This window comes from Carcharodon carcharias, chromosome 13 (assembly GCF_017639515.1).
Source record: "Carcharodon carcharias isolate sCarCar2 chromosome 13, sCarCar2.pri, whole genome shotgun sequence".
Classification (NCBI taxonomy): domain Eukaryota; kingdom Metazoa; phylum Chordata; class Chondrichthyes; order Lamniformes; family Lamnidae; genus Carcharodon; species Carcharodon carcharias.
The window spans coordinates 119,520,833-119,547,282 of record NC_054479.1 but is presented as its reverse complement, the minus strand read 5'-3'; the positions used below and the strand labels follow the sequence as shown (position 1 = coordinate 119,547,282).

General features: G+C 40.5%; 1 protein-coding gene across 3 annotated transcripts; it reads right to left on the bottom strand.

Moving 5' to 3' along the window:
* Positions 1–774: 774 nt before the first annotated feature.
* On the bottom strand, positions 775–21,122 carry armc10 (armadillo repeat containing 10). Of its 3 annotated transcripts, XM_041203430.1 has the most exons (7): positions 20,662–21,122; positions 13,437–13,582; positions 12,986–13,120; positions 7,409–7,585; positions 4,547–4,618; positions 4,071–4,118; positions 775–1,413 (listed from the first exon to the last, which is right to left on the bottom strand). In XM_041203430.1, the coding sequence occupies exons 1-7, from the start codon at positions 20,888–20,890 to the stop codon at positions 1,165–1,167; spliced, it is 1,056 nt and encodes a 351-aa protein (XP_041059364.1). In that variant the 5' UTR covers positions 20,891–21,122; the 3' UTR covers positions 775–1,164. The 3 variants fall into 3 exon arrangements, with proteins under 3 accessions (XP_041059364.1, XP_041059365.1, XP_041059366.1); XM_041203431.1 differs by lacking the exon at positions 4,071–4,118 and having other exon boundaries at positions 20,662–21,111; XM_041203432.1 differs by lacking the exons at positions 4,071–4,118; positions 4,547–4,618 and having other exon boundaries at positions 20,662–21,116.
* Between the last annotated feature and the right edge of the window lie 5,328 nt (positions 21,123–26,450).

The following is a 26,450-nucleotide window of genomic DNA, read 5'->3' as shown; positions in this document are numbered from 1 at the left end:
CTGGGGAAAAAAATTCTATAGCAGCGTCTGCATTTTATTACAAACTTAGTTTGGATAAATAAATACCCATGTATAATATCTTAATTCCCAAACTTAAGATAACTTTTTCCAAATGTCTCATGAACATAAGAGAGGCAGGGAGATGGATTTTCTTGTCCAAAGGCTGGATATTAAGCTTCAAACTATATCCACTGTTGCTACAGATCTAAAAAGATCTGCCTCAATGTAATGTCTGAAAAATATTTATCTTGATTACTATATTATTAATCTTAACTGTACAAAAAAGAGCAAGAATTCAGGAATAGTCTTACCATTGACAATCAAATAAAACTTTCACTTTCAAATCTGTTTCAGCAAATGTAATTTCTTGTTTGGGTGCATTTATGTGCCTCTCTGTGTTTGTTTACTTCTTGTGATTTTGTACATTTTCCCGGTTTAACGGTATAAATTAAGTTTTTAAGTGGTTTTACATTGTCTTCTGTCAATTTGTACATATTTTTTCTCTGTTCTTGTAGGAACCCAGTGGCATGCATTATCTAAATTTCATCTTCGGTTTGTCATAAAGAAAGTATGGGTTCACTACTTCTGTTTACCGCCACTATCCTTTCCTGGCTAAAATTTATTATCTAATTTAGGGAACTACACAGGAAATTGTTTGTGACTTAATTGTCTTTGCAACTTATTCGATGATCATCACCTTTAGCTTCAAAAAGCAACCAAGGAATAAGGGCAGTGTTGCAAATTAAATAATTAGACAAAACAAATACAATGTAATCAATCATATTAAATCAGTTTACAGTGATTCATAAAAACACTTCAGTAATCCTGATAAGTCACTATACACATTTAAAATATTGTAATGATTTTCAACACTAGACAAAATAAATTTTTAATCTTTCTTTATACAATTAGTTTTTTGGGATTAAGATCCTATTACTCCTTTACAAATAACGTAACAGCAAAAAGAACTTTGGCACAAGAATAATTTCCATGAGCATTGGAAACTACTCCCCCCTTCGGATTACACAAAAGCAATATATAGACACTGAATAAAACATGGTGAGCTAAATTACTGTGACACTTCAATATTTATATTCAATTTGACACATTTAGCTCGTATTGTCACTAAAACATAGAATTGCTTATTAAGTAAGTAATGAAAATTTAGTCTGAGATAATCCTAGCAACCTGTTGTTTCACTTCATTATCTTGATACAACATGAGCATTGCAAGTTTATGAGAAAATGGTGTTGGATTCCCAAATAGTACAGAATGGAGAGATTCCACTTCATACTGAACAGAGCCCTGCAACAGATTCAAATTTTCCTTCAGATTTGCCACAAATATCAGCAATCGTAGAAGAACTTCTTTGTTTACACGGCTGTCAAACAATAAAAGGAACGACAGTGGTGCCTAGAACAAAGTATAAATGAGTTCACAGCATAGTTTATAAATCACATTTTAAAATAAAGGTCCAATTGATCCCCAAGTATTCTGATCATGGTGAAAACTGGATTTCAGACATATCTGTATATTTCCTTGTTTAAAAAACAAATGCCAATTTATTTTGCTACTAATTTTACACATGACACCAGTTACCAAAATGGTTGTCCATTTAATGCAAAAAGATGTACAAAATGGCAACATTACATATAATTTGAGTTATGAAGTGTTTATTTGAATGCTTGTATTTTACAGTGCAATTAGTGCCTATGATAAAAGTTTATATATAATACACAACTCCCAACCAAGAACCTAAATTCACAAACAATTAGGAAAACATAGGTGGGTTCTGCAAGTTAAAACATTGCCCTTTCATCTCTCACACCTAAACTGGGAATGTCCTCTCTGGGACATCTGCAAATATCCCAAATACAAATTGTTTCAGCAGCTAATCTTGTCTCGACCACTTGGAGTGAGGGAAACTTGTTCCAGCATTTAATAACCACAATAACTGGCAATATCACTCAGAAAAACCACTACAGGTGTGGCATAACTGTTAAGTTCTGGAGGCTAAAATTAGGATATATTGATACAGTTTAAAGGGAGCAGCAGCCGACATCTGTTCCATTTCAAGTAAGGCTATTTCTTATATTTTGCATATAAATACTGTATTTTCTCATAAAGGGAAGAAAACTTTTTTGTAAACTGAGTTTAAGAAAAATTCAGGAAATTATCCCAACAATAAAGAGGCCATTTGAATTCCCATTTTATTAACAACAATATGGGAGAAGATTCTGTGGGTGAAACCCATTGCAAACATACGGAACGATTCCTGAAATTGGAACCTCTGGTTACAGCTGCCTTTGTTAGTTATGGCAGCCGATGCCAAACCACAGCTATATTTAATTATCTTTGTTGAGTAAGCCTGGGCACCCTAAAGCAACATTCATAGCATGCCACAAATTTTGAAGGGATCCATCCCACATGCATATACACACTGAATTTCATAACAAAATACATCATTGAATTTCAGTGGATACTAGAACATCAATGTACATGTGGCCAATATTACTAGGCCCAAGCTGGAACAGTTGGTCACCCCAAAATAATTGTGTTGTTAGGGTGGCATAACTTGTCACTTTTGTAGCATCGAACCTCCATTTATCATTTGACCCTATTCAATCTTATAATGATTTCAATCCATACGCATCAACTTCCTTTAGATTTCACCTCTTCAATATTCACTACCTTTGTTCTTCTCAGACAGTAAAGCTTAATCATTGTACCTTAGTCGCTTCCATGCCTTCGATGGTGCAATGAATATTTTGTTTATCAATGAGTACAATGATTACCTTTGATGGCTTGATTGAAATTTTTGGCCTCATATCTCCTCAGATTTCAGGAACTCTTACACCTCTTTCCACTGTAGGTTGGCGTCAAGAATCTTTGTTTTCTCATAATAAACACCTAATTTTCCATCAACATCTTGCAACTCTTGATAAAGTCCAAGTGTGTTCCAGATTTAGAATTAGTTCCATTATCTAGATACTTTTCTAACATCTCTCTTGAACACCTGGACAGGTACAAAAAGCCCAGCATCTGAGAGTGGGTTCTTCACTCATCTCTCGTCTCCAAGTTCTCTCTTCCTATTGCACTGTTTCTTGTATTTCTCTATTTAGTTAATACTACCTTGATTTTTACAAAGGTACTGGAAGGAAAATCATACAAAAGGACAATGTATTCAAAGCTGATGAACAAGAAGAAATTTCAGAGCAGCAATGACCATAGTTTGGCTGATGGGGGTGCAAGGGGGGAGAATTAAAAAAGAAAAGTGTCACACCTACACAAAACCATTAAAAAAACATACTTTCAACACTGAACTGGAGGGTTGGAGAGGAGAATTAAGCTTGGGCAGAAAGAGAGAGGGGAATGAGGTTGACATGGGGCCCAGCAGAGCTAGGAATCAGTGGTTTCCCCTCTTCAACTGCCAGTTCTTACTAGTTCTTACAGCTCGTGGCACAAAACCACAAGCAAAAATAATCAACCACAAAGGACCCAATTTTTATCAGGTAAATGCAATAACATTTGCAGACATCATCATCAAACCTTCAGGAATGCCTCCAGAGCTTTGCTAAAGCCCTCAGACAAGCATCTGGATTAAGCAGTTAGTATGTGAAAATGGATTTTGACACACTGCACATTGCCAGCTCTTCTACTAAGGTCTTTCCACTTTACTAAAGACAGAGGCCCATGATATATACAAATTTTCTGACACCTGGACTAACAGTTGCTGCAAGAAGTTCTCAGCAGAACAGGTATAAGAACCTGGATTCAATGCCATGATGGCAATAACTGCTTGCTCCTCTGCAACCAAAAGTCCTGTATTCCATATTTGAAGGCTATGTTGTGTGAGGAGGATGGTGGCAATAGCTCACATTTTATATGCAAGCAGTAGGTAGTGTATTGTCACCTGCTTGTTAGTTGGCTGGTTTTAACTGGTTACTATCTATCTGTAAACATGTGCACACTTGTTCCTACACTTTGGTCTTCACACATCAGGACCTGAGCTCTCTGCACATAGGTAGGTGAAGCGAAGACACACACCACTGAATAAACAGAAACATTACCTGTGTGGCTTCCTTAGAAGACTCTGGGTTTACACACATATTAACCACCTGGTTATCAAAAAGGAACAGTGATACTGAATCCTATACTTATACAAGAACATTTTCAGTTACTCATGCTTCATTTCTATTACATTTTGTTATCAGTGTCAATCATCTGGGATACAAAATCAATATTGGCAATTGCAAGATGAACTCAAAATCTAAACTGGTAGCAAGGCTGTCTAAAACTGTACATACATGCGCTGGGCATCTGTTCAAACTTTCTGGGAATTCTGATCTTCACCCCATCAAGCATAAAACAATGTGATTGGATAAAATAAGTGAAGATCATTCTGAACAAAGTGTTTCATTAGTACCGACAATATCTATGGACTATTAGGCAAGGAGTAAAAGGTTTCTTTTCTATTCGTATCCTGTTTAAATCAAGTATTCAGCTGCAAAATAGCTCCAATTAATAGCATTAGCTTGGATCTTACCTGAGCATAGAGAAGGTCATGAGTTAAGCCTGGGTTTGCAGACAAATTTACCAGGACTTTTAATACCTGAACCTGTTTTTTAAACAAATAAAAATCCATTAAAAGTGCTGTTTATGGAAACTCAACCTGGATCCCCTGCCATCATCTCTCCTGAGGCTAGAGTGTATGTAGTTCAACTATACCAATCACCTTCTAATAGCTTGCTATTCATGTGGGTCTTCACAAGTGTGAACAGATGACCTGAAATGACAGAACATCACAACCAAGCTGAATTTTGTCCTTACATGGCTTCAAAATTTCAGCAGGGGTAACTGGGAAAGCTATCAAAACTGGAACCCTGATCAATTTACCTCTCCCTAACTCATGGATGCTATGCCAATCCTTGCTTCCCTATCATTCCCCAGCTGAGATAAGCTAACACCAGGTACCGAAACTGATGTTCCTGAACTGTATGGTTTAACTACTTAAGAATAATTCACTGATCAAGGAGGCTCAGCTTCCAATGAAACCAAAATATATTCATCTAAATTTACATAATTATGCTACTGCTCCTCAAACACTTGTTTGTCTAGGTTGCATGAATCTTTACTAGAACAGTGCACAGATATAATTCGGTACAGATCTTAAAGTTTTGCATTCTGTCCTTAATTTAATATGATCTAAATTTATATAGTCGTTAATGGTTAAATAGCAATGTTTTACAACAACCTAGAAGCACAGAAGTTTATTGGGGAACTCCATCAAAAGGTACACCAACTGGTAGAAGTTTGCTTGCAGAAATACAAGACAGCTACTTTTCTTTAAATTTAAACTTAATTATTGTCAGCATCAAGATGAAAAGATGTTAGTATTAAGGAATGGAATTATTCCTGTTTCAACCCTCCAAGGTCGACATAAAGTACTCCAAAGTCAGGTCCTCTCTACTCTGTTCCCACAATGTGCCTTGGTCAGGAAACATCACTCCTCCTGCTCCAAAGTGACTTTGTTTCCCATTTCCTACATCAGCCACTATGTTGTCCTTGATGCCAAATTAGGACAGTTTTGTGTATAACCTTTTACTCACTAGGAACTAGTCTGCAACTGTCCAAACTCATTTAATGTCAACATCCTGGGAGTTCCTATTGATCAGACACTGAACTGGACCGGCCATATAAATACCATGACTACAAGAGCAGGTCAGAGGCTGGGAATTCTGCAGCAAGTAACTCACGTCCTGACTCCCCAAAGCCTGACAACCAAAAACAAGGCACAAGTCAGGAGTGTGATGGAATACTTTCCACTTGCCTGGATGAGTGCAGCTTCAAAAACACTCAAGAAGCTTGACACCATCCAGGACAAAATAGCCTGCTTGATTGGCACCCCATCCACAGCCTTAAACATTCATTCCCTCCACCACGGATGCACAATGGCAGCAGTGTGTACCATTTACCAGATGCACTGCAGCAACACACCAAAGGGAAAGTCAGCACTTTCCAAACCCACGACCTCTACCACCCAGAAGAACCAAGGGCAGCATATGCATGGGGACACCATTACCTGCAAGTTCCCCTCTAAGCCACACAACATCCTTGCTTGGAACTATATTGCTTTTCCTTCACTGTAACTGGATCAAAATCCTGGAACTCTCTTCCTAACAGCATTGTGAGTGTACCTACACCACATGGACTGCAGCAGTTCAGGAAGGTGACTCACCACCACCTTCTCAAGGGAAATTAGAGATGGGGCAATAAATGCTGGCATAGCCAGCAACACCCACATCCCATGAAAGAATAAATGAAAAAAGACACAGGACCTTACAGATAGAAGATACTTTCATCTCACCAGCCTAGGCTCAATTTGAACTCGGGTTCCTGAAGTGAAAGGTCATTTTTCAACTTACTGCACCAACCTGATTGCCCTGGCTACCAACTTTGATCAGGTACTATACACTGGCATTCTGACAATGTAGGATATATTTCCCCAAGTACATTCCACTCTACGGAACTTATCACTATAATGACAGTTGGAATTCAGGTTGATTTGTACACTACACAATATGGATTGTAATAAAGAGGAACACTGATTTAACAATACATAACTACAAGTCTCAAACAATGATTGTCATGTACTCCTGAGATGGTTGCAGCCCTAAGGCCAAGAAATTGCCTTGCTGGAACAAGACAGGGCTATCCATTAAAGGATCAGGAAACAATCTGGCAAGAGTTGGGAAGTGCTAAATACTGCATTAAACTGGGGCAAGGTGATTACATTCTTACAAAGCAAAGAGGACAGTTTACCATTTATGCACAATCATATGTAGAGGATCAGTTTCTCAGATTGGGTAGACAGGAAGATGTCAAAGCCAAATGTTGGCTCTGACCATCACTAAAGAATATGCCTAGAAGCTGGAAGTTACAAGAACTTTGGAACCTAAGGCCTATCAAAATTAAAAGAGAAGGCTATCATCCTGCCAGATATAAAGGTTTGTCAAGTGTTTTTGGCTCACCATAACTCAACGGGCACAAGTACACAGCATAAAAAATCCTTTATTTAAGCATTACATGTACATCCTCATTGACAGAGGCCATGGGATGATTTGTACTGAAATGGCTAAGTTCAAACATATGCAGGAGATATCTTGGGAGTGACCTGCTAAAGAAAGGAATTGAGGATTGTTACTCAGGCACAGTAAGAGTATCACTGTTCTGCATTTGGCCATGTTATTCTTGGTGCTGAGAATGGAAGAGTGCTACAGGCTGGCTTTCACCTTATTAAATCTTCTATACCACTGAAGTGTACAAGTTATAGCTAATAAACAATGTTGTACTTTAGAAAACATGCTTACTTTATTAAAGCCGAAATTTTGGCAGTCAGTAATCATACCTTTATGCTTTCAGTTCCTTCCACCAGTAGCTTCAGAAAGTGAGGAATGGAGTTGGTCATCATGTGATGATAATTATTGGTTACAGAGATGTTAGTCAGCACTCGAAGGCCAGCTACTTGCAACTCAGAGTTTAACGTGGTGGCCTCTATGATCTCCAATATTTGAGGGATCCAAATCTATAACAAATATTGTGTTTTTTAGAATACATTAAGAAAACCATAATGTGCACCTTTAAGTCCTTAACTGGACAGCACATAGTTAAATTTAAATACCTACTTTCTCAAAATAAAGTAAATATACAGCACAAAACTCCCTTTATTTAAACATTAAATATTTAGCATCACTGGGCAGAGATCACAGGATGGCTTGTTTGGAAATTGATAAGTTCTTACAGGTTTAATAGGAGGAAGGTACCTTTAATATTGTCCACTGTATTCTCAAAAACTATAAGTCCAACACAGTAGAACATGACAATTGTACTATTATAATAAATCATAAATATGATACATCTGAAATTACATTGTCACACTTCCAGACTCTAAACAAACCATCCTTCCCTTGAGTTCTGTTGAAGACTCATGCGGACTTGAAACGTTAACTGTGCTCCTCTCCGCAGATGCTGCCAGACCTGCTGAGTTTTTACAGGTATTTTTGTTTTTGGTACCCTTCCCATTTGTAGCACTTAAATTAGCTGAAAAGGGATTGATTTGACCCAGTGGTAGTGCAGAGCCAATGTTAAACAGGAATGTCCTAATCGCCCTATGAGTTTCAAGCATCATAAAAAAACACAGCCTCAGAGCTACTTGCTAAGTAGGTAAATACACTCCATGATGTGATACTAAGGCACAAGGACAAGGCAGGTACCTAATGGAAGAGGAGGACTGAAAACAACAAAAATATTTATGTTTGAGTTTAAGGTGGGTCCCAAATTCTGACACACTGTGTTTAAATAAAAGCTTTTCTTTGAAAACATGTGTTTTCTGGTAATTTGGTGATTCTTAAACAGGATTTCCCTCCCTTGGTGTTATGAATTGTAGGTAGCTGTTCAGCTATAAACAACAAACAGCAAAACCTAAAAGTGCCTAAAAACCATCTTGGAGCTAACAAGCCCGAGGAAACAGTGCTACAGGATGGGACTTATAAAATTTTTTTAACTTGGTAAGAGCGGCATCAGTTGCAAACTTACAGTTCTCACATTAACGACAACAGCACTCCTGGATTTAATTAACCCAACAACGTCTGGGCCAGAATTTTACGCTCCCCACAGTAACTTCTGAGGCTGGGGTAGGGGGTGTGAAATTGCATACACAAGATTCCCCACCCCACCCCGAACTGGTCACGATTTTACGCTGGGGTGGGCAGGGCCTCGGACAGGATGCCCACCCTTGCCCCAATTAAGGCCCTTAAGTGGCCATTTAATAGCCACACAAGGGTATTTGCACGTCTAGCCTCAATTTTGGCGGGCGGATGATAGACTGGGGCGGGGGGGGGGGCACCCGAAGTTGAACAAAGTTCCATCTCAGGTGGGAATTGGGGATGGAGCCCCTCCATCAGAAGCCCCCTTCTGACTTGAGGCGCTCTCTCCTTAGGCCCAGTGACCTCCAGACCTCTCTCCCACCCATGCCTTATTCCCCAGAGAACCCGATCGCCCCCCTCACAACCCCCCGAGGCCATCCCCACACCCCCTTGACCCCTACCACTTACCTTTCCTCTAGGTTCCTGGCACTTCGATCCAGGCAGCTAGCTGCAGTGCCTCTTCCGGCCACTGCAGTGCTGTTTCTGGAATGACTGGAGAGCCAATCTGATTGACCAGCAGTTCTCCAAGGCGGGAATTCCTCCCGGTGATGGGCAGAAGTCCCGCCTTCTGCCAATCAACACTTGTTAAAGCATGAAATGGCATCGGGACTGCCGGTGGGGATATGTTCCCCGCCGACTCTTTGGATGGTGGGGGTTGAGCCCCAGCCTGAAAATTAATTAGTCAGAGACAATTTATTTTTCTTATTCTTGAGATTTTAAAATTTGACCAATCTTACACTGGCCAAGATTCTGATTCCAAACCATTACTGAAACGAAACGTACTTAAAAATTGTGTGTGATAAATGGCCTTAAAATTGTTTTTAAACCACTGAAATGAGCTCTAGGGAAACAGTTAATGTTAAGTATTTTGTGAAGCCCGTAACTCTTTCAAGTACAAACCCATTTCCATCTGTTTCAGATGAAGTTACATTGTTTCATAGTTTGCCTTTGTGAGATTTGAACTCTGGATCTTGGGGTTACAAACCCAGTACCATAACCACTTGGCTATTTAGGCCAAGCCCGTACAGGTACTTTTAGAACAAAAGACACAACTAGCAGCTGGCTCCAATTAATGATTGGAGCTGATAATCCTTGGTTGTCAAGGTTACAAACCCAGCGATAATGCACAAGTTACTCTGCCTGCTTAAGATAAACAGTACCTGGGAGTGACCTGAAAGAAAGGCATTATTATCTGGTAGATCATTACCTCTGTTCCATCTTGTTCTTTGGGATTTTTTGAGTGTTTTTTTTTGCTGGCTTGTTTCTTTCTCTATCCCTTCACGTTGCATTCAGATGGCTGCTATATAGCCATTCGCACCTCATCTTTTTTCTTATACTCATTACCGCTCTCCTTAGCTTTTGCATCATGAAATCTTTTGTTAGGTAATCTATCCTGCCCTCCACCCTAGTACAGACCTTCCCTGTTGTTCTTCCTGCCCCTCTCCCTTCTACTGTCTTAAAACTCTTACATTTCTATCTTTCTTCAGCTCTGATGAAATGTCAATGAGCTGAAACATTAACTCTTTTTCTCTTCACAGATGCTGCCTGACCTGCTGAGTATTTCCAGCATTTTTTGTCTTTATTCCAGATTTCCAGCATCTGCATTTTTTTGCTTTTGCAATATTATCTGGCATTGTCTGGTCTAACAGGCAAATTTAAAAGAACTCAACAGTTAATGAGCAAATCTGGTGTTTGTTGAATAATTAAAATTTACTCACTGGGTGCTTGACATGCCTGTTTAAGGTGACTGATACTTAAAATGATTCCTTGCGATAAAATGAGTCATCTTGATTGGTCACTTTGATAAAAGTAGAAAAGTATGTGCGTGTAAGAGGAAAGAAAGAAGCACCAATGGAGATGCTTTTACCCTGTAAATCATCAGGGAGTCTGGTTAGACCAAGGATATGTATCTTTATCCAATGAACCCACAGAGGGACACTCAGTTAAATAAAATGGACCACTCTGTTGGGCTTGCTTTGTGCAGTGTTTCAGTGTTTTAGTTTCACTTACAATTGGACTTTCAAGCTGCTTACTGACTATCCTTTGGTCTTTCAATCACACTTGCAGCCATCAATCTGTTTAATTGCACTCTCAACCCTCTCCATATCTAGAGCAGAACTTTTATGACCCAACCTCAGTCAATCGTCTGATCTTCCATAAATTTCACTAATTCAAAAGTCTGCTACCTCAGAGTAACCTAATACTCCAAATCCATCAGCCAGTGTTCACTGATCTATACTGCCTCCTGGTCCGGCAACACTTTGATTTTAAAATTATAATTTTCATTTCAAGTGCCCCAATGTCCTCACCCCTCCCTATCTCTGTAACCAACCCCAGCCCTACAATTGTTCAAGATCTCTGCACTCTTCCAATTCTTGTGCTTGCCTGATTTTCATTGTTCCATCACTGTAGATCATACATTCATCTAAATTCTAAGCACTGGGATTTCTTCCCTAAATCTCTCTGCCTCTCTCCTCCTTTAAGATGTTTCTTAAAGCCTACATATATTATGTATCCTAAATTGCTTCATAACCAGGCTTAGGCAACCTGAGGTTTCTGTGTTCATTCATGTGGTACTTTTTGGCTGCCACTCTGGACCAGAGCACATCACTTCTAATTCCAATTTATCTTCTCCCTTTTTCCTTACTTTTCTCTTTACTCCTCCTGAACCCTATTCTCTTTTTGTCATACCTCCTTTCTTTTCTTTTCCCTCAGATACTCTGCCCTCCCAAATCCCTACCCTAACGCTTCAATGCTCTTCGATCTTCCTACTCTCTTGTCACTATCCTGGGCTTTATGGTGGCTAGTGCGCTGGAGAACTCCAGTACTTTACTATATGGTGGTAGGAAGTTTCATGTCTGCAACTGGCCACATGTCAACTAATCAATCTATCCATTGCAGCTGAGAGCAGGGACAGACACTTTCCAAAGGATCAAAAAGAAAGCTGGAGGATAAGTTACCCACAACAGTTTATCTGCATTTCCTGGTAGTTGGCTAAACAACAGAATTGAGAAATATGAGAGCATATTTCCAGCTCTTGTTATCCTTTAGAAAAGATATGCACAGAGACATACTTATTTATATAACACATTGGTAATCTAGATGTATATGTAGTATTGAATTACTGTTGGAGACTTGTCCTTTGAATTTGTTGCAGCCACTTAATTTGGCCACCTGTGGTTCCAAATTCATTCATGAATTGGATTAATTTTAAAGGCATCCAAGCCAGACAGCACAGATTTAAAAGTACAGCCTATACAATGTGCAGTTTCTAAATATTTTAGAGTTATCAACTTGACTCCATTGGTAGCATTTTTGCCTCCGTCACAATGTTAAGGGTTCAAGCTTTATTATGATCACATAACCTAGGCTGATGGTACAGTACATCACAGAGAGTTGTCAGAGGTGCTCTCTTTCAGATGCCATGCTAAACTTCATCTGCTTGTTCCAATGGATGTAAAAGATCTCATTATACCATTTGAAGAGGAGTCGTTTGTTAGCACAGAACTCGCATATTGCTCAAAAGAGACATTTTTTTATTGAAGCTTTTCGTCTTGCACTCATCAGGACAATGTGCAAGAAAATGCCAATGTCAGGGGAAACAACAACTTATACTGTATGAGAAAAGAATGCTGATTGGTTGGCAAATGGATTCTAATTGGTAGAGAATGGTAGAGGTAGACATGGAGAATACATCAATTGATGGTGACTGACAGTTGACTGCCAAGCATTGTTCGAAATTTAAACCAGGCAGCTTGACTCTGATTTGTCAAATCATTGACCTGGGGAATGAACCAGTGAACCAGAGTTCACTCACCAACCAATCAGCACTCTCTTCTCACACAGTATAAATTGTTCTTTCCCCTGACATGGGCATTTTCTTGCGAATTGTCCTGATCAATGAAGGATGAAAAGCTTCAACAAAAAATTGTCCCTTTTTTTCAGCAATACTGAAGAGGAGTAGTGACTTCTGCCAGTGTTCTAGCCAACATTCCTCCCTCAACCAGCATCATCTAAAACAGTTATATGATGACTCATTCATTTACTGTTGGGCACCTGGTACAGAAATTGGGCTGTCACATTTGCCTATGTAAAAAAATTAGTGTAGAAAATGACTACTTCAAGAGTAATGCTTTGGTTATAAAGCATTTTGTGACATGAATAGAAGGTAAAAGGTATTACTGTGCGCAGCAGAGTACAAAAATGAGGAAGCAGTTCTACTATTGAGTTACCACACTGCAAGATATCTTTCTAACTTAAACACAGTAATATCTCATTACCTTCAGCTCTTCTTGGTTAGCAACATTCATAGAGAGATTATTCAGGGCATTCATTGCCTTAACTTTGACTGATGCGACTTCATCAGACAAGCAATTTGCAACAACACTGAGACCACCTAGGCTGCGAATAAGATCCTGAAAATATAAAGGCAGAAGTCAATTTAAGAATTCTTACATTCTAATTTTAGGAAAATCAATGTAGCATTTTTGTTCTAATGTAATATTAAACAAGTAAACAACGTAAGGTCATTTGAAGTTCACATCAGAAATAATTTGTTTGTGCAGATGGAAAATTTCGACAAAATCTTGTGTGCCAAGAATAAACATATACGCTAAGTACAGATATATGATCGTAATAACATTTTTTTTTCGTTTACCATCTTCATATTAGAACTGACCCTTAAAATTTATTTCACTTTTTTAAATGGATGACAAATGTAATTGGCTTTACCTGATTAGAGGTGAACGCAGCACTGTTACCTACAGTCACCAGTGTTAGTTCTCGAGTGCAAGAATCAGAGGACCCCTGAAGTAGACCCAGAACCATTTGTAGATGTTGCTTTTCCAAACCATCAGGAGATTTTGCAAGTACAAGCCCTGGGAGGAGAGGAGGAAACAGCACATCAATGCTTTTAAAACAAAAATCCTTAAATCAGTTTGTTATTCTTTTACTGCTGAGAAAAGTTATTCTCAATTTTTGGATAATAATGTGAAAAAACACAAAGACGTCTGTGGAAAGGTGATGAAGGTCAGTAAAACAACCTAAGCCAAAGACTAAAGACAAATACACTGGTAATGAACACTTTAGGAAGGAATTGACTTAATGACCCTAGAGTTAACTCCCTGTGTTTAGTTGATGAACTCCAAGCTGATTTATACACCTGGGGAGGAACAAAACAGATAATGAAATGTTGTTAATAACTTGTTCAGCAAAGAGCTCAGCTACCTTGAAGCTTTTTATGAAAGGCCAGAATGTAAGTAATAAAAAAAGCCCAGAATTTGCTGAAATCTTGTGCTATACCAATGGTGTTATCCATAGTTCCAGTAGAAAGCTTTCGGAAAATATGACGAGAATGACACCAGACCATAATTTTCTGGGAATTTTGCACTCCATTATCCCTCACCAAAAATAGCTGTGAAATAATCATCTTAGCTCTGCCCTTATTAAAATCAATGGTAGTGACAAATTTGCTGCATTTAAGTCACTTTTCATGTCATTGCCACTTGGACTGAAAAACAATGGAGCTGCAGATCTGGCAGTGGCATGATTTATGAACTTAACACTCAAGAAACTTGACACAATCCAGGACGAAGCAGACCACTTGATTGGCATCACATCCACAAGCATTCACTCCCTCCACCACGGACGCACAGTAGCAGCAGTGTGTACCATCTACAAGGTGCATTGCAGGAATTCACCTAGGCTTCTTAGATGACCACTACCATCTAGAAGGACAAGGGCAGCAGATAGATGGGAACACCACCTCCTGGAAGTTCCCCCCCAAGTCATTCACCATCCTGACTTGAAATATATCGCAGTTCCTTCACTATCACTGGGTCAAAAGCCTTGAACTCCCTCCCTAATAGCACTGTGGGTACACCTACACAACATGGACTGCAGCAGTTCAAAAAGGCAGCTATACACCACCTTCTCAAAGGCAACCAGGGATGGGCAATAAATGCTGGCCCAGCCAGCAAAGCCTACATCCCATGAATGAATAAAAATAACTCACCCACCCCAGATACTCCAGTAATGAATTTATGCCAAAATGTTTTGGAGAGCTAATCTAAATGCTACAAAGTGGGCGAGCAACAAATCAGAAGTGCCACAACCAATGGTCAAATGTATTGATCCTGCTAACGGTGCAATTTATCTTTCAACTTAATACCAATGTTATAAAACACAATGCAAAATGAGACAAAGTAAATTAAGTAAGGCAACTTGTTTATCAAAACGGTTACAAAGTCCACTGGCTATTGTGTGGATACAGTGGCACTCCAATGTCAAGCAGTGGGCAGTCTATGATTTTAGGTGGATGCTATCAATAGGTTGGTGACTCATCGACTGTCAGAAGTTCTGAACTCTTCCAGCTCCAGCCCCAATATTGACAATGGAGAAAATGTTAAGGAAAGGGAGAATTGTCTTATTGATGGCTACCTGCTATGCAGGAATGCCAATTTATCACTGATTGAAAATGTCTTAAAAACTAGTACTTACTTCTAATTTAGTTCCAGACTCATATTTTCACTAGGGTAATTATAAATATGCCATTTAAATTAACTTGTGAATAACATTTTGAAGAGATAACATTCAATTTTTTGCTTTTGTATTTATATTCATTGAGATATTACTTATGCTCATATATGGCTTTCTTGAAACTGGATGCACATCATTGAGATGTAAATTACTGATCAGATTTCTAAAACTATAATGAAAACAATTATTTATTTGAGCAGACTTTTAATTACAGGTATCTTCATCTGCTCTTTGAATCGTATAGCAAATGGCTACAGTCTCTTTAAGGGCAGAATTTTAAGTGGCCACTAGTACTAAAGTGACTGAGTTCAAGGATTTTCTTAGATAAATTGAGTCATGTGACATGAATATATCGCTCCAAGTCATCAGCTTTGTATTAAAAGAAGGACCTAGATGCTTAGATCGTTTCCCGATGATGCTCATTAAATGAGAATTTGTGTCAATAATCAAGAGTTTTTGGGTGGCTTCTGTCAAGTTCCACACAAATCTGCAAAAACAGAAATAAAACAACTTGCTTCCTCAAATACATGTTACTTGCCACTTGTCAGCCCAGGTCTTTCTGCACTCGGACATAGACTGTTTCAGTATCTGAGGAGTCGCAAATGGTGCTGAACATTGTTGGGAAAGGGGGTGCAAAATGGCCCAACATTTGCCATCTGTTGTCATTGTCAGTGCAGCAAATTCCTGGGCCATTATTAAATAGCGAGAAGATGCAGGTTGAATACTGTAGCAATATCTTATGCTGAATTAAGGACAAACGTATCTTCTATCTTACACTAACTGTAGAAAGAGAACTTGTGAAGAATGAAGGCAAACTTTACCCTTTAACCATGTTGTTTGAAAAATGTAGAAATATTTAATTAAAATACTGTATCCAATCCTCTTATCAACAACTGCTGCTGATGGATACATAGGATAAAATGAATCCAGTTTAAAGTTCTCTTTTCTTCATCAATTTTCTCCACTTGATAACTCATTACTGAGGTATAGGCCTGGCTTTTCACTGAGTTAGAATGACTCGGAAGCCCTTTAAAAATGGCAGGCAGGTCCTGATTCCAGGATTCCCGACTCCATTTCCAGGCTGTCTGATTTTCCGGAGCACCTTCCAAGTGAGCGGGCTGGTTCTTGTCAAAAGCCTGCATCCGGCACTCCTGATCTGGCCGGCTCCATTGTGGAAGTAGGCATGTCCTACTCCTTCGCAGTTTTCATGGAATCAGGCCAGGTTTTTAAAGAGTTGTGGTTTATGACCCGTCAGAGGAGTCATGGCCCAGGTGTGCATGAGGGGACCTTTTAAAAAGTAAGTTCAAAAGGTTTTTCATACCTCTAATGTCAAACTATGTCCTTCCACCCACCCAGCCCCACGGACTCTCATGTCCCCAAGCCAATTTCTTTTCTTCCACCCATCCCCCATGGCCCCTCATGCCAAGTTCTGCCCTTCCATCCACCATCCCCATGATTCCTTATGCCAAGATCCACCCTTCCACCCACCCCCGATGGGCTCTAATGCCCTTTCAACGACCCCCTATGGCCCATTATGCTCCCATGCAAAACTCTGGGGTGCTTCCATGCCTAATGATCCACTATATGCTGCCTTGAAGCAATGAATCCTGTAGTGACAGTAGGATGGCTAAAAAAAAATTTGAAAAAAATTCATTTATAACTGTTTCCTATGTTGAAAAAAGGCCATTTCATTACAAGATAATAAAAGTGTCAATCATCCAGACCCTTTAAAGTATCAACAAAGCCATAAACCCTTGTAACCACTTAAGTTGTGTAAACAAACATTGTGAAATTGACAGCAAAGATCAGAGAGCCTGAGCTGTCAATCAAGCAATGTTTTCTCTGTAGCACAGGAGTTTCACCAAGAGTAACAGATATCTGGGCTCTCAGCTAAGAATACATAATAAAACTTGGCTGAGCCCAGAAAACCATTAAGCTTGTGAAACAGCTGCTCCCCAGAGAAAACAGTATTTAATTGATAGGTCAGGCTCTCTAATCTCTGCTGTCAATTTCACAATGCTTGTTTACATAGACATTTACGTAAACAAGCATTGTGAAATTGACAGCAGAGATTAGATACTTTAAAGGGTTTATATGATTGACACTTTTATTAGCTTGTAGTGAAATGACTTATGAATGAATTACTTTTTTCAAAGCTTTTTTTTAAAACATCCTACTGTTAACTACAGGGTTCATTGGTTCTAGATAGTGTATAGCGAATCAATGGGCATGGAAGTGCCATATCTTGGCATGGGGGACACGGGGGCTTTAGGGGTGGGTTAAAGGGCATAGCTTGGTATGGGAGCATGAGGTGGCATGGATGGGGCATGGGGAGTGTTTGCAGAATGACAGGGTATGAGGGGGTGAGGGCTGTAGTGTTTTTGTGTTTTTATTTTAACTGGAACAAAGACACACAGCACCAAGCCAGGCCTTTTAAACAGCCCTCCACTGCAACTGGCAGTCTCTGTGACTGCTCCCCAGCAATGAAGATCCCACCATTGTGGGCACTCTCTCCCAAAGTGGGCAGGCCAAGCTGGGAATTTTCCCTGACTCCTGCTACACACCTCGAGGATGAAAATCCAGGGCATAATTTCAAAAGTGGAAGGACACTGTCCTTTAGTGGAGCTAAAGCCATTATCAGTCTGCCACCCTTGGTAGCCAGCTCAGCAGGCTACTGAACTTCATGAAGCAACACAGATAAATCCACAAATATCTATATATGTACATCCAGCAGGAGTCACTGGATGTCAGTCAAGAGCTGAAGCCTTAGTGATTTTCTCCTCTTTCCATTCCTCAGTCTGAATTTAAAAACTAATTCCATTCCCCAAACAGAAATGTGAGGCTATATTCTGTGCCGATGGCAGCAATATACAGCAAGGTCATTTCACAAATTGACATCAGCCACTCCATCACAGTAAAGAGTTAGCAGACCATGATGGAAGAAGACAAATGAAGGATTCCGCTGCTCTACGCCTACATTTAGATTTAGAACTACAAAGCAAAAATGGACTTGTGCTTCATATCTAAATTCAGTTGCAGCTCCCAAATTAACCAAACGGATGTTCAGGATAATTTCCTCAATTGGACTGAATTACAACTTTCAGGATTCTTCTTCACTGCTAAAATATACCAATATCTGCCAGTCAGGCATTGATACAATGTAATTCATGCAAGGCATGCCTTTTTTGCTTTTGTATTTTCAGCATTGTTATTATTTCATCTAAACAAACTTTATCTTAATCTGAAAATTATATTGAATGTTTAGCTTGTACAGCTTATGTATTTTGTGGAAAACATCTTCTATTAATCAAACATAATGAAAACAAAAACTGACTGTATATGCATTGGGGCTGCAGAAACCACCTGCATATACTGAAGAATAAATTCCATAGCAGAAAAAAAACAGGACTTTTTCAATCCATTGTATCGTGACCAAATGCTGCCAAAAATACTCAAGACCACCAAGCATAAAACTGTTTGGTGGCCTCATGTACTTTCCACAGTCGTCCTTCTGAGCATTATCTCACCTTCCCCTTCTTGAGCTCTTTGCAATGTTTCAAAGTGACTAATCACAGTGTTCTCCATTTTCCTCTCTTCCACAGGCCAACTATGATGAGACCTGAGGATTTACTCCCACCTATTGAAAGCAGATAGTACATGTCCAGCAATGCCCCTTCTTCTCATATCTGCAACATACAGTGATCAATATTTACGACCCCAACACAATGTTAAAATCTCTCCATGGTTTTGTCCCACCCCATTTCTACAATCTTTCCCCACCCTATTTCACTCTTCCTCAAATTTCATCACCACTACCACCATCCCCTGCTTTGTGGTTGTTCCACCATTAGTGGCAAAGCTTTGACACTGCACAATGGAACCTCTGACCTAAATCGCAGTCTCTATATCTCGCAACACTTTTATAAACCAACCAAGCTTTTGCCCACTTTTCCTTATTACGAGGGGACTAAGATCTTAGACTGTATATTTTTATAAAATATAAATAAATATGCTTAACGCTATTTCTAAAATTTTAAAAACTGAACAAAGACCTGTAAAACGGCTGAAACTGTCTGTTTCTGACCCCTGAACAAAAGAAGCCACATTGTATTTTAAGGGGAACTCACACGTTGCTATTCTGAGGAGCTACTAACAAACATTTGATAACCCAGGCTGGCCAGGGGAGGTGGAACGTCTACTAAGACAGTGGCCTCTCCAACATTCCTTTTGACTCATAATGGCTGAGATATTATCAGCCTGGAACACAAAGCCAATTTCCAAACACTAGATAAACATCCTTTGTTGAAGACATGGTGGAGGTAAAGTCACATGACCTACACTTCTGGCTTGTTGAACAAGTAATATTGCCTTGCTGGGCTGAATAACTGAGACTGCTCTTTAACAATTGACTAGCAAGTCACAATGAAGAAACTTTGGCCCAGGTTTGACAACTGGTCCTATCTACCCTTCTTCTGCTAGGAGTTCTGTACCATCACCTACAAGATTGATTCATCTCTGCATACCTATCTCGTGTGAAGTCAAAACCAACTGAAAAGTGAATTATACAGCATCGGTTTTCAACCCACTAACCTCTGTGAAGGAATACCTCAATGGACTTTGATTCTGGACTCTGGAACCCACATGAATCAAATTTTATTTTCTCTGTACTGTAAATCCTTCTTTTCTCTCTCACTCTACTGTTTGAGTGTGGAGGCAATGTTGCGACCCTCGTTCTGCATTGTGGGGTTATTCTAGCAAATTGGATCACAAAAACTTGAGGCGTTGGGGAAATACACCAACTCTTACGAAGAGAGAAGCAGATCCAAAACACATTTCTGTTTGGGGTGTGGAGAGAGGAGAAATTGGTGTTGTTTAAATTACCACACCTCCCTTTCCTCCCATCCGCAACATTACTTTAGTGCCAGGGCTCACTGCTTTTACTTCATCCCTGTAACTTTTTCTACATTTAAGATGTTATCTAATGTGTATTATTTATACTTGCTAGTGTGTAGAAACAGGTTTAGTGCCTTAATTCTGGCACCCAGAAACCCTGCTGCCTTCATCCTCTAATTGTTTCAATCCCATTAGTGTCTCCTTGTTAGGGAGATTTTGTCGTCAAATGCAACAGGTCAGGATTGAAACTCTTCTTCTCCGCCGTTGCTGCCAGACCTGCTGAGTTTTTCCAGGTAATTCTGTTTTTGTTTTGAAAAATTCAGGTGCGTGTGTGGACGAACAACCTGCAGTTGCCCCCTCCCCGAATATGAAATGTGGAAGTATTTATGCCGCACTTTGCTTCAGGGAGTTTAAAGGAATGGGGTAATGGTCCAATATATTGTGTAAGGACAGTGAAAAGGGAAGGTTTAGTAAGATGAATGGCTCTTTTTTCCTTCCACGCTTCGTGTAATTCGACTTCATTTACCCTGCTGAGTATCCGCAATTCCTCGGTTATCACCCGCCACCTTCAGGCCGGACACTCGATGGACTAAGTTCTGCTTCTCTATCTGCCGGTCGCCGCTACCCCGCCCCATCTGCTCCTCTTGCTGTTGATTTAACGTTGTCAGTTTATATAGGGCGTAGAGTCCCACAGCTCCCGACAACAGCCCGACGGCCAGCCTAAGGGCCCATGTCCCCGCATCGACAGCACCCATTGCGGTCCCGACAGTGGATGCGCCGCAAACCCACTCCTTGCACCCAAAATACCGCTAAACACGCCAATGCCGTTTAGTACATCGAGTAGCACTTGGTCTTCACAGCTGCATTTTCAGTCCATTTTCTCAGTCATATGTGAAACCCGAGGCCGTCCAGCACCAGTCAGTGCGTGTGTGAAGCTAAGAGAGAAGGCCCTGTAGGCCAACTGAAAGTGTATCCGGAGTTGCACGGACCCAGTTACTTGGCAGTTGGAGAGCCCAGACCCCCTTGAAAGTAGCTGCCATTTGATACCGTATCAACGAGTGATTATTTGGGCCCTACACATGCAGAAAAGTTCAGCACCAGTCAGCTGAGATCCTAGTCTCTGTGGCTCCTGACAGTTGTCACCGCCAGTACCCCTTCCTCAAGACAAAAACAGAAATACCTGGAAAAACTCAGCAGGTCTGGCAGCATCAGCGGAGAAGAGCAAAGTTGACGTTTCTAGTCCTCATGACCCTTCAACAGAACTAAGTAAAAATAGGAAAGGGATGAAATATAAGCTGGTTTAAAGTGGAGGGTGGAGAAGAGGGGGGGGTGTTGTTGGGACAAGCAAGCAGTGATAGGAGGAGATAACCAAAAGATGTCACAGACAAAAGAACAAAGAGGTGTTGAAGGGGTGAAGTAAATGATGGGTGGAATACCCCACCCCCACCTTGCTTGTCCTGCTCTCCACTCTTAATTAGCACATTCTTTTAGATAATATCACCACCTTCAACACCTCTTTGTTCTTCTGTCTGTGACATCTTTTGGTTATCTCCTCCTATCACTGCTTGCTTGTCCCAACAACAACACCCACTTCTCTCGCACCACCCCCCCCCCCCCCCCCCAGGCCTTATACCAGCTTATATTTCACCCCTTTCCTAATTTTACTTAGTTCTGTTGAAAGGTCATGAGGACTCGAAACATCAACTTTGCTCTTCTTCGCCAATGCTGCCAGACCTGCTGAGTTTTTCCAGGTATTTCTGTTTTTGTTTTGGATTTCCAGCATCCACAGTTTTTTGTTTTTACCCCTTCCTCAAGAGTTTGTTTCTGGATCCTCCTGTTATATGAACAGAACAAGCTTAAAATCTCAAACTGATTAAAGTCTTGGCACTATATTGACTCACATAGCTTGAAAATCTCACATTCCTGACGAAGGTTAGGGAGGTGGCTACCCTACTTATTCTCACATTGAATGCAGTAGACAGTCTGTCCTTTTTAAAAATTCATTTATGGGATGTGGGTATTGGTGTCTAGGCCAGCATTTATTGCCCATCCTTAATTGTCCTTGAGAAGATGGTGGTGAGTTGTCTCCTTGAACTGCTGCAGTCCATGTAGTGTAGGTACACCCACAGTGCTGTTAGGGAGGGAGTTCCAGGATTTTGACCCAGCAACAGTGAAGGAATGGCAATATATTTCCAAGTCAGGATGGTGAGTGGCTTGGAGGGGAACTTCCAGGAGGTGGTGTTCCCATGTAGCTGCTGCCCTTGTCCTTCTAGATGGTAGATGATTCATGCAGCGCAATCCCTTAAAATTCTTTGCCATCTAAACCTAATTTCACATCTCAAAAGACTGAGCTTAACCACCTGTAAATGGAAAACTGAGTTTCACTTTAGCCTTCTAGAGCTTTAATGGAGCTGAAACAAGTTTCTGCCTTCAGAATGGGTAATCAAAGTGCAGATATAACTTTCCATCTCGTATGGCTCTTCAATGGGTGAAGTGTAGTTGAGATGTACATGTGAACATATGATTTAGGAGCAGTTGGCCATTTGGCCCCTTGAGTTCAATAAGATCATGGTTGATCTGATTGTGGCCACAACTCCACAATCTGCCCACCCCGATAGCCTTTGACTCCAATTCAGCTGCTCAAATTCTACAGCAGACAGAAAATTGAGGAAATAAATTCACCTTTCCTTTATCCAGTATATGTCTGATGTTTAGCAGGGAGGCTTTGTTCCCATTAATTAACATCTGTGATGTGATGATTCAAGAAAATTGAAAAAAATTTAATTGAATATTGTTTATATATATGATATAATGTCATTATCAGGCATATTGATTAAGTCATTCTTGTGTCACAGACAGCATGTATTTGCTCTTTAACAGTCTGTAATCAGTACGTTTTGTATTCTTACCCTTGGAGTGTGTATTCCAATTAAGTGATGAGGCAGTAAGTTTTCATAAGTTTAAACCAAAGAAGATTATTTATTCTCACACACTTACCCCAAGTTAAGGCAACATCACACACCTGGTCTCATGCACACACTCACACACACACACAAAGATTGGATACAGATAAAGATGGTGCTTTTTTACAGATTATAGTTACTTCAGTCTCCAATTTATGATCTCTAGTCACCCAAGTGAGGTTTATAGAATGGTTTTGATGATTTAAAGTTGAAGTAAGGGTCTTGTAAAGCGAAGCATTCACAGCAGGGTGTGAGTTTTCTTGTAGCTGAATATCTAGGGGTTGGGTCTCAGGTGAACTTTGAAACTGGAACAGGTTAAGTACTTGGCTGCTTGATAACTTGCAGGTAGTTTCAGAGTCTATTTCTCTGTCTGGCTGATGAATGATGGTTCTTAAAAGGAAAAGATGGCACTGCTTTTTCTGCAGTTATTGTCTCTTCGGTGTTTTTCTGCAGAATGCAATGGTCTTTCTGAGTCTTTAGATAAAACTCATTATCTGAAGCTGGTTTTGATTACATGACCAATACTGGCAATCGTCCAACCAGGATGGTTTGTAAGTCCAAAGCCGTCACTATAAAATAGGAGATAGGTGATGGTCTTTCATAGTTAACATGTGGATAACATGTCTCGTCAGCATTTCTTTTGTTAAATTGCAAACCTGGGGACACAGATTCTAGGAGTCCATTGATTCTGTGTTTTGGGTAAGGTTCGAACAGTAGCAGGTGTGAATTCCACATCGGGATGCTGTTTGGATATATCCATTCCAAAGGGTGGTCCTTCACCCAGGGTGATTGAATTCGGAGTTTTCCAGAAGCTGGAAAGTCTGGGATGAATAAGCAAAGGTCACCTGACCCATTGTCAGCCATTTTAAGAGATCATCAGTGTCCAATTTAAACAAATAAAAGACAGTCCCAGAAGCTTCCATACAAGCTCAGTCTATGTGTAAAGTTTTGAATATGACATGCCTTTACTGGGCATGACATGCCTCCACCGTGCAGGAAAAAAGATAGAATTTTGATTTACTAGTAAAGCGGGAGAAATTGGATCACGCATTCAGCACTCATCCTACCATCCATGCACTAATATTATGCTGTGATTGTCAGGTTTCTTTTCAAGCTTAGATTCCTCATCATCACTCTTGGGATAAGGCTCAAATGTTATTGAATTTTAGTCAGGTGTTGGGTTCCTTACTCAGCGTTCTAGTACCTTCTATCCCCTTTTCCTTTTAAAATTCCTACTTATATTTTGTCTAGTGGGCTAGGATTTTTATTAACGTTTGATTGTGGTGCTTGGGAAACTACCACCAGCAGACATGTGACTTCTGGTGAGCTGTGGGGTTAGTGGAGTGTCAAGTTTAATTCTACAGTCCTGGAAAGAATCTGGTTTGACAGGCTGTCAAAGGACAATGGGTAGAATTTTATGTACTCCCAGCTGGTGTGTTCCCCGCAGTGGGACACATAAAATGTAGGGGGCACGTAAAATGAGATGGGTGCCCATACAACCACCTGGCCCACCCTCGAGTTAACTCCCACAATACGGGGGGGGGAGGCCAAAATTGGCTGCCTGCCACCATATTTAAATGAACAATTAAGGGTCAATTAGGCTTGCTATCAAGCCAATTGACCCCGATAATACCCTGCCTATGCCATAAAACATTTGGCGTGGGCAGCAGGGCTGTACCAGGAAGCCTAATTCTTCACCTTAAGTGGTTAAAGGGTGGGAATGTGGGGGGTTGCTCTTCAGGGGCTGCCCTTTGCCAATCACTGGATCCCTTAGGTTGAACTCCTCCTTCCTACCCGTTCCCTCCCTTAAATCCATCCTGTCCCCCCATGACCTCTCTCCCTAACCTACCCAAACCCTCCTGGTCCAAGATCCCGACTTACCTGATCCAGGGATACAAGGCTTTGGGGTCCTTTCTTCTTCGGCAGTCCCGGCAGCAGCCATTGACACCTTCTGGCACTGCCAGGACTGAGGGAACTTCCAGCCAACCTGATTGGCCAGGAGCTCCAGAGGGCTGAACATCTGCTCAATGAGAGCAGAAGTCCCACTCAGCTCGTGTTAATCAGCCCTGCAGTGCTTTATGGCTGCGGGGTGGATCAGCCTGGAGCATGTTGGCTCCGCACTAATGTGGTTTCTGGGTGTGTGCTGTCTGCCCCCATATTATTCAGCCCAGTGCATGTGCTATGCAAATTTCTATTACTGCATAGCTGACCTGCTTATACATGCCTTAACCCTTCAATAGCTGTTTCTACAGCCCATGGGTTAAATAATTTATTTCTGGTACCTTGATAACTCTTATTTCTCAGGTGATTCTGTGTGGTGAACTGATTTTAGACCCCTGTAAGGTGTCCAGATTTGCCTCCTGCACCTTATCTTCAGTGGGTTCTAATGTTTAATTGTTGGGCTTAATGATATTTGCATTTTGAATTTGATCACCTGGTCTTTTAGTGGCAATTCTGTGCTGCCTGCACTTGTATTTCCCTTGTGGTTTTCACAAGTGCTGTTTGTCTCAGGCAAATCATCTTCCCTTTTTCCTTCACCTTGGAGATGGAATATTCCCCAATCAGTCCCATGTCCTCTAGGACACTACTGCCCTCAGTTGACAATGTGGCTTCTGCTGCACTCCCCTGTGGAAATTCGACCAGGATATTTTCCTCACATTTGGTTTGCCCAATTGGGAACTCTCTAGATCCTTCTTTAAATCCTGGAAGAAGGTTTCTGCTAACCATAACCATAAACATTTCCTTCAATCTTTGCTTCTTATATCCCAGGAATTTTGCTCTTCTCTGGCCCTATTTTGGCCCTTTTAAATTCTACAGGCCTTATTCTGGCCACTGTAGATTGGCTGCTTTAAGTTCCATGGGCCCTAACCTAGCCCTTGTAAATTCTGCTAGCTTTTCTTTAGTCTCTTCCGTCTTAACTGGCTGTATTGTCCCTAGTAGGATTTGAAGGGTTTCCTTAGGCCTCTGCAGCTGATCAGCATTTTGCTTGCTCAGATCATTTTCCCCAGTATTCATGGATTTCTCTGGACCTCCTAGACACAAGAATGTACTTTCAGCTAAGTCATTGCCTAGTGATAAGTCTACCACCCGCATTGGCAAGCTTGAAATGATCCTGCTCATCACTAACCTTGTGACCAACTTACCTTGCAGGTAAATTTTAACTAAGGGAACCTTCAAGCACTTGCCAGTAAGCCCTTTTACAAACACTATAGTATTTGTTCTGTTTTCGGGTGGCATCTCTGCGACCTTTGCTGCAAGTAGGGATTGAAGACAGCTGGAGTCCCTGAGGACAGTTATTTCTTTTCTCAGGACCTGGGATACAAATGGAGTCATTTTCTCTTTTGTAAAAGGC

Coding starts and splice junctions, on each gene's coding strand:
- armc10 (XM_041203430.1), bottom strand. CDS start 20,890: ATGGGTGCTGTCGATGCGGGGACATGGGCCCTTAGGCTGGCCGTCGGG. Junction 4,119..4,546: donor ATGACCTTCTCTATGCTCAG/GTAAGATCCAAG, acceptor TTTGATAACCAG/GTGGTTAATATGTGTGTAAA. Junction 1,414..4,070: donor CTTCTAAGGAAGCCACACAG/GTAATGTTTCTG, acceptor ACTTTGTTCTAG/GCACCACTGTCGTTCCTTTT.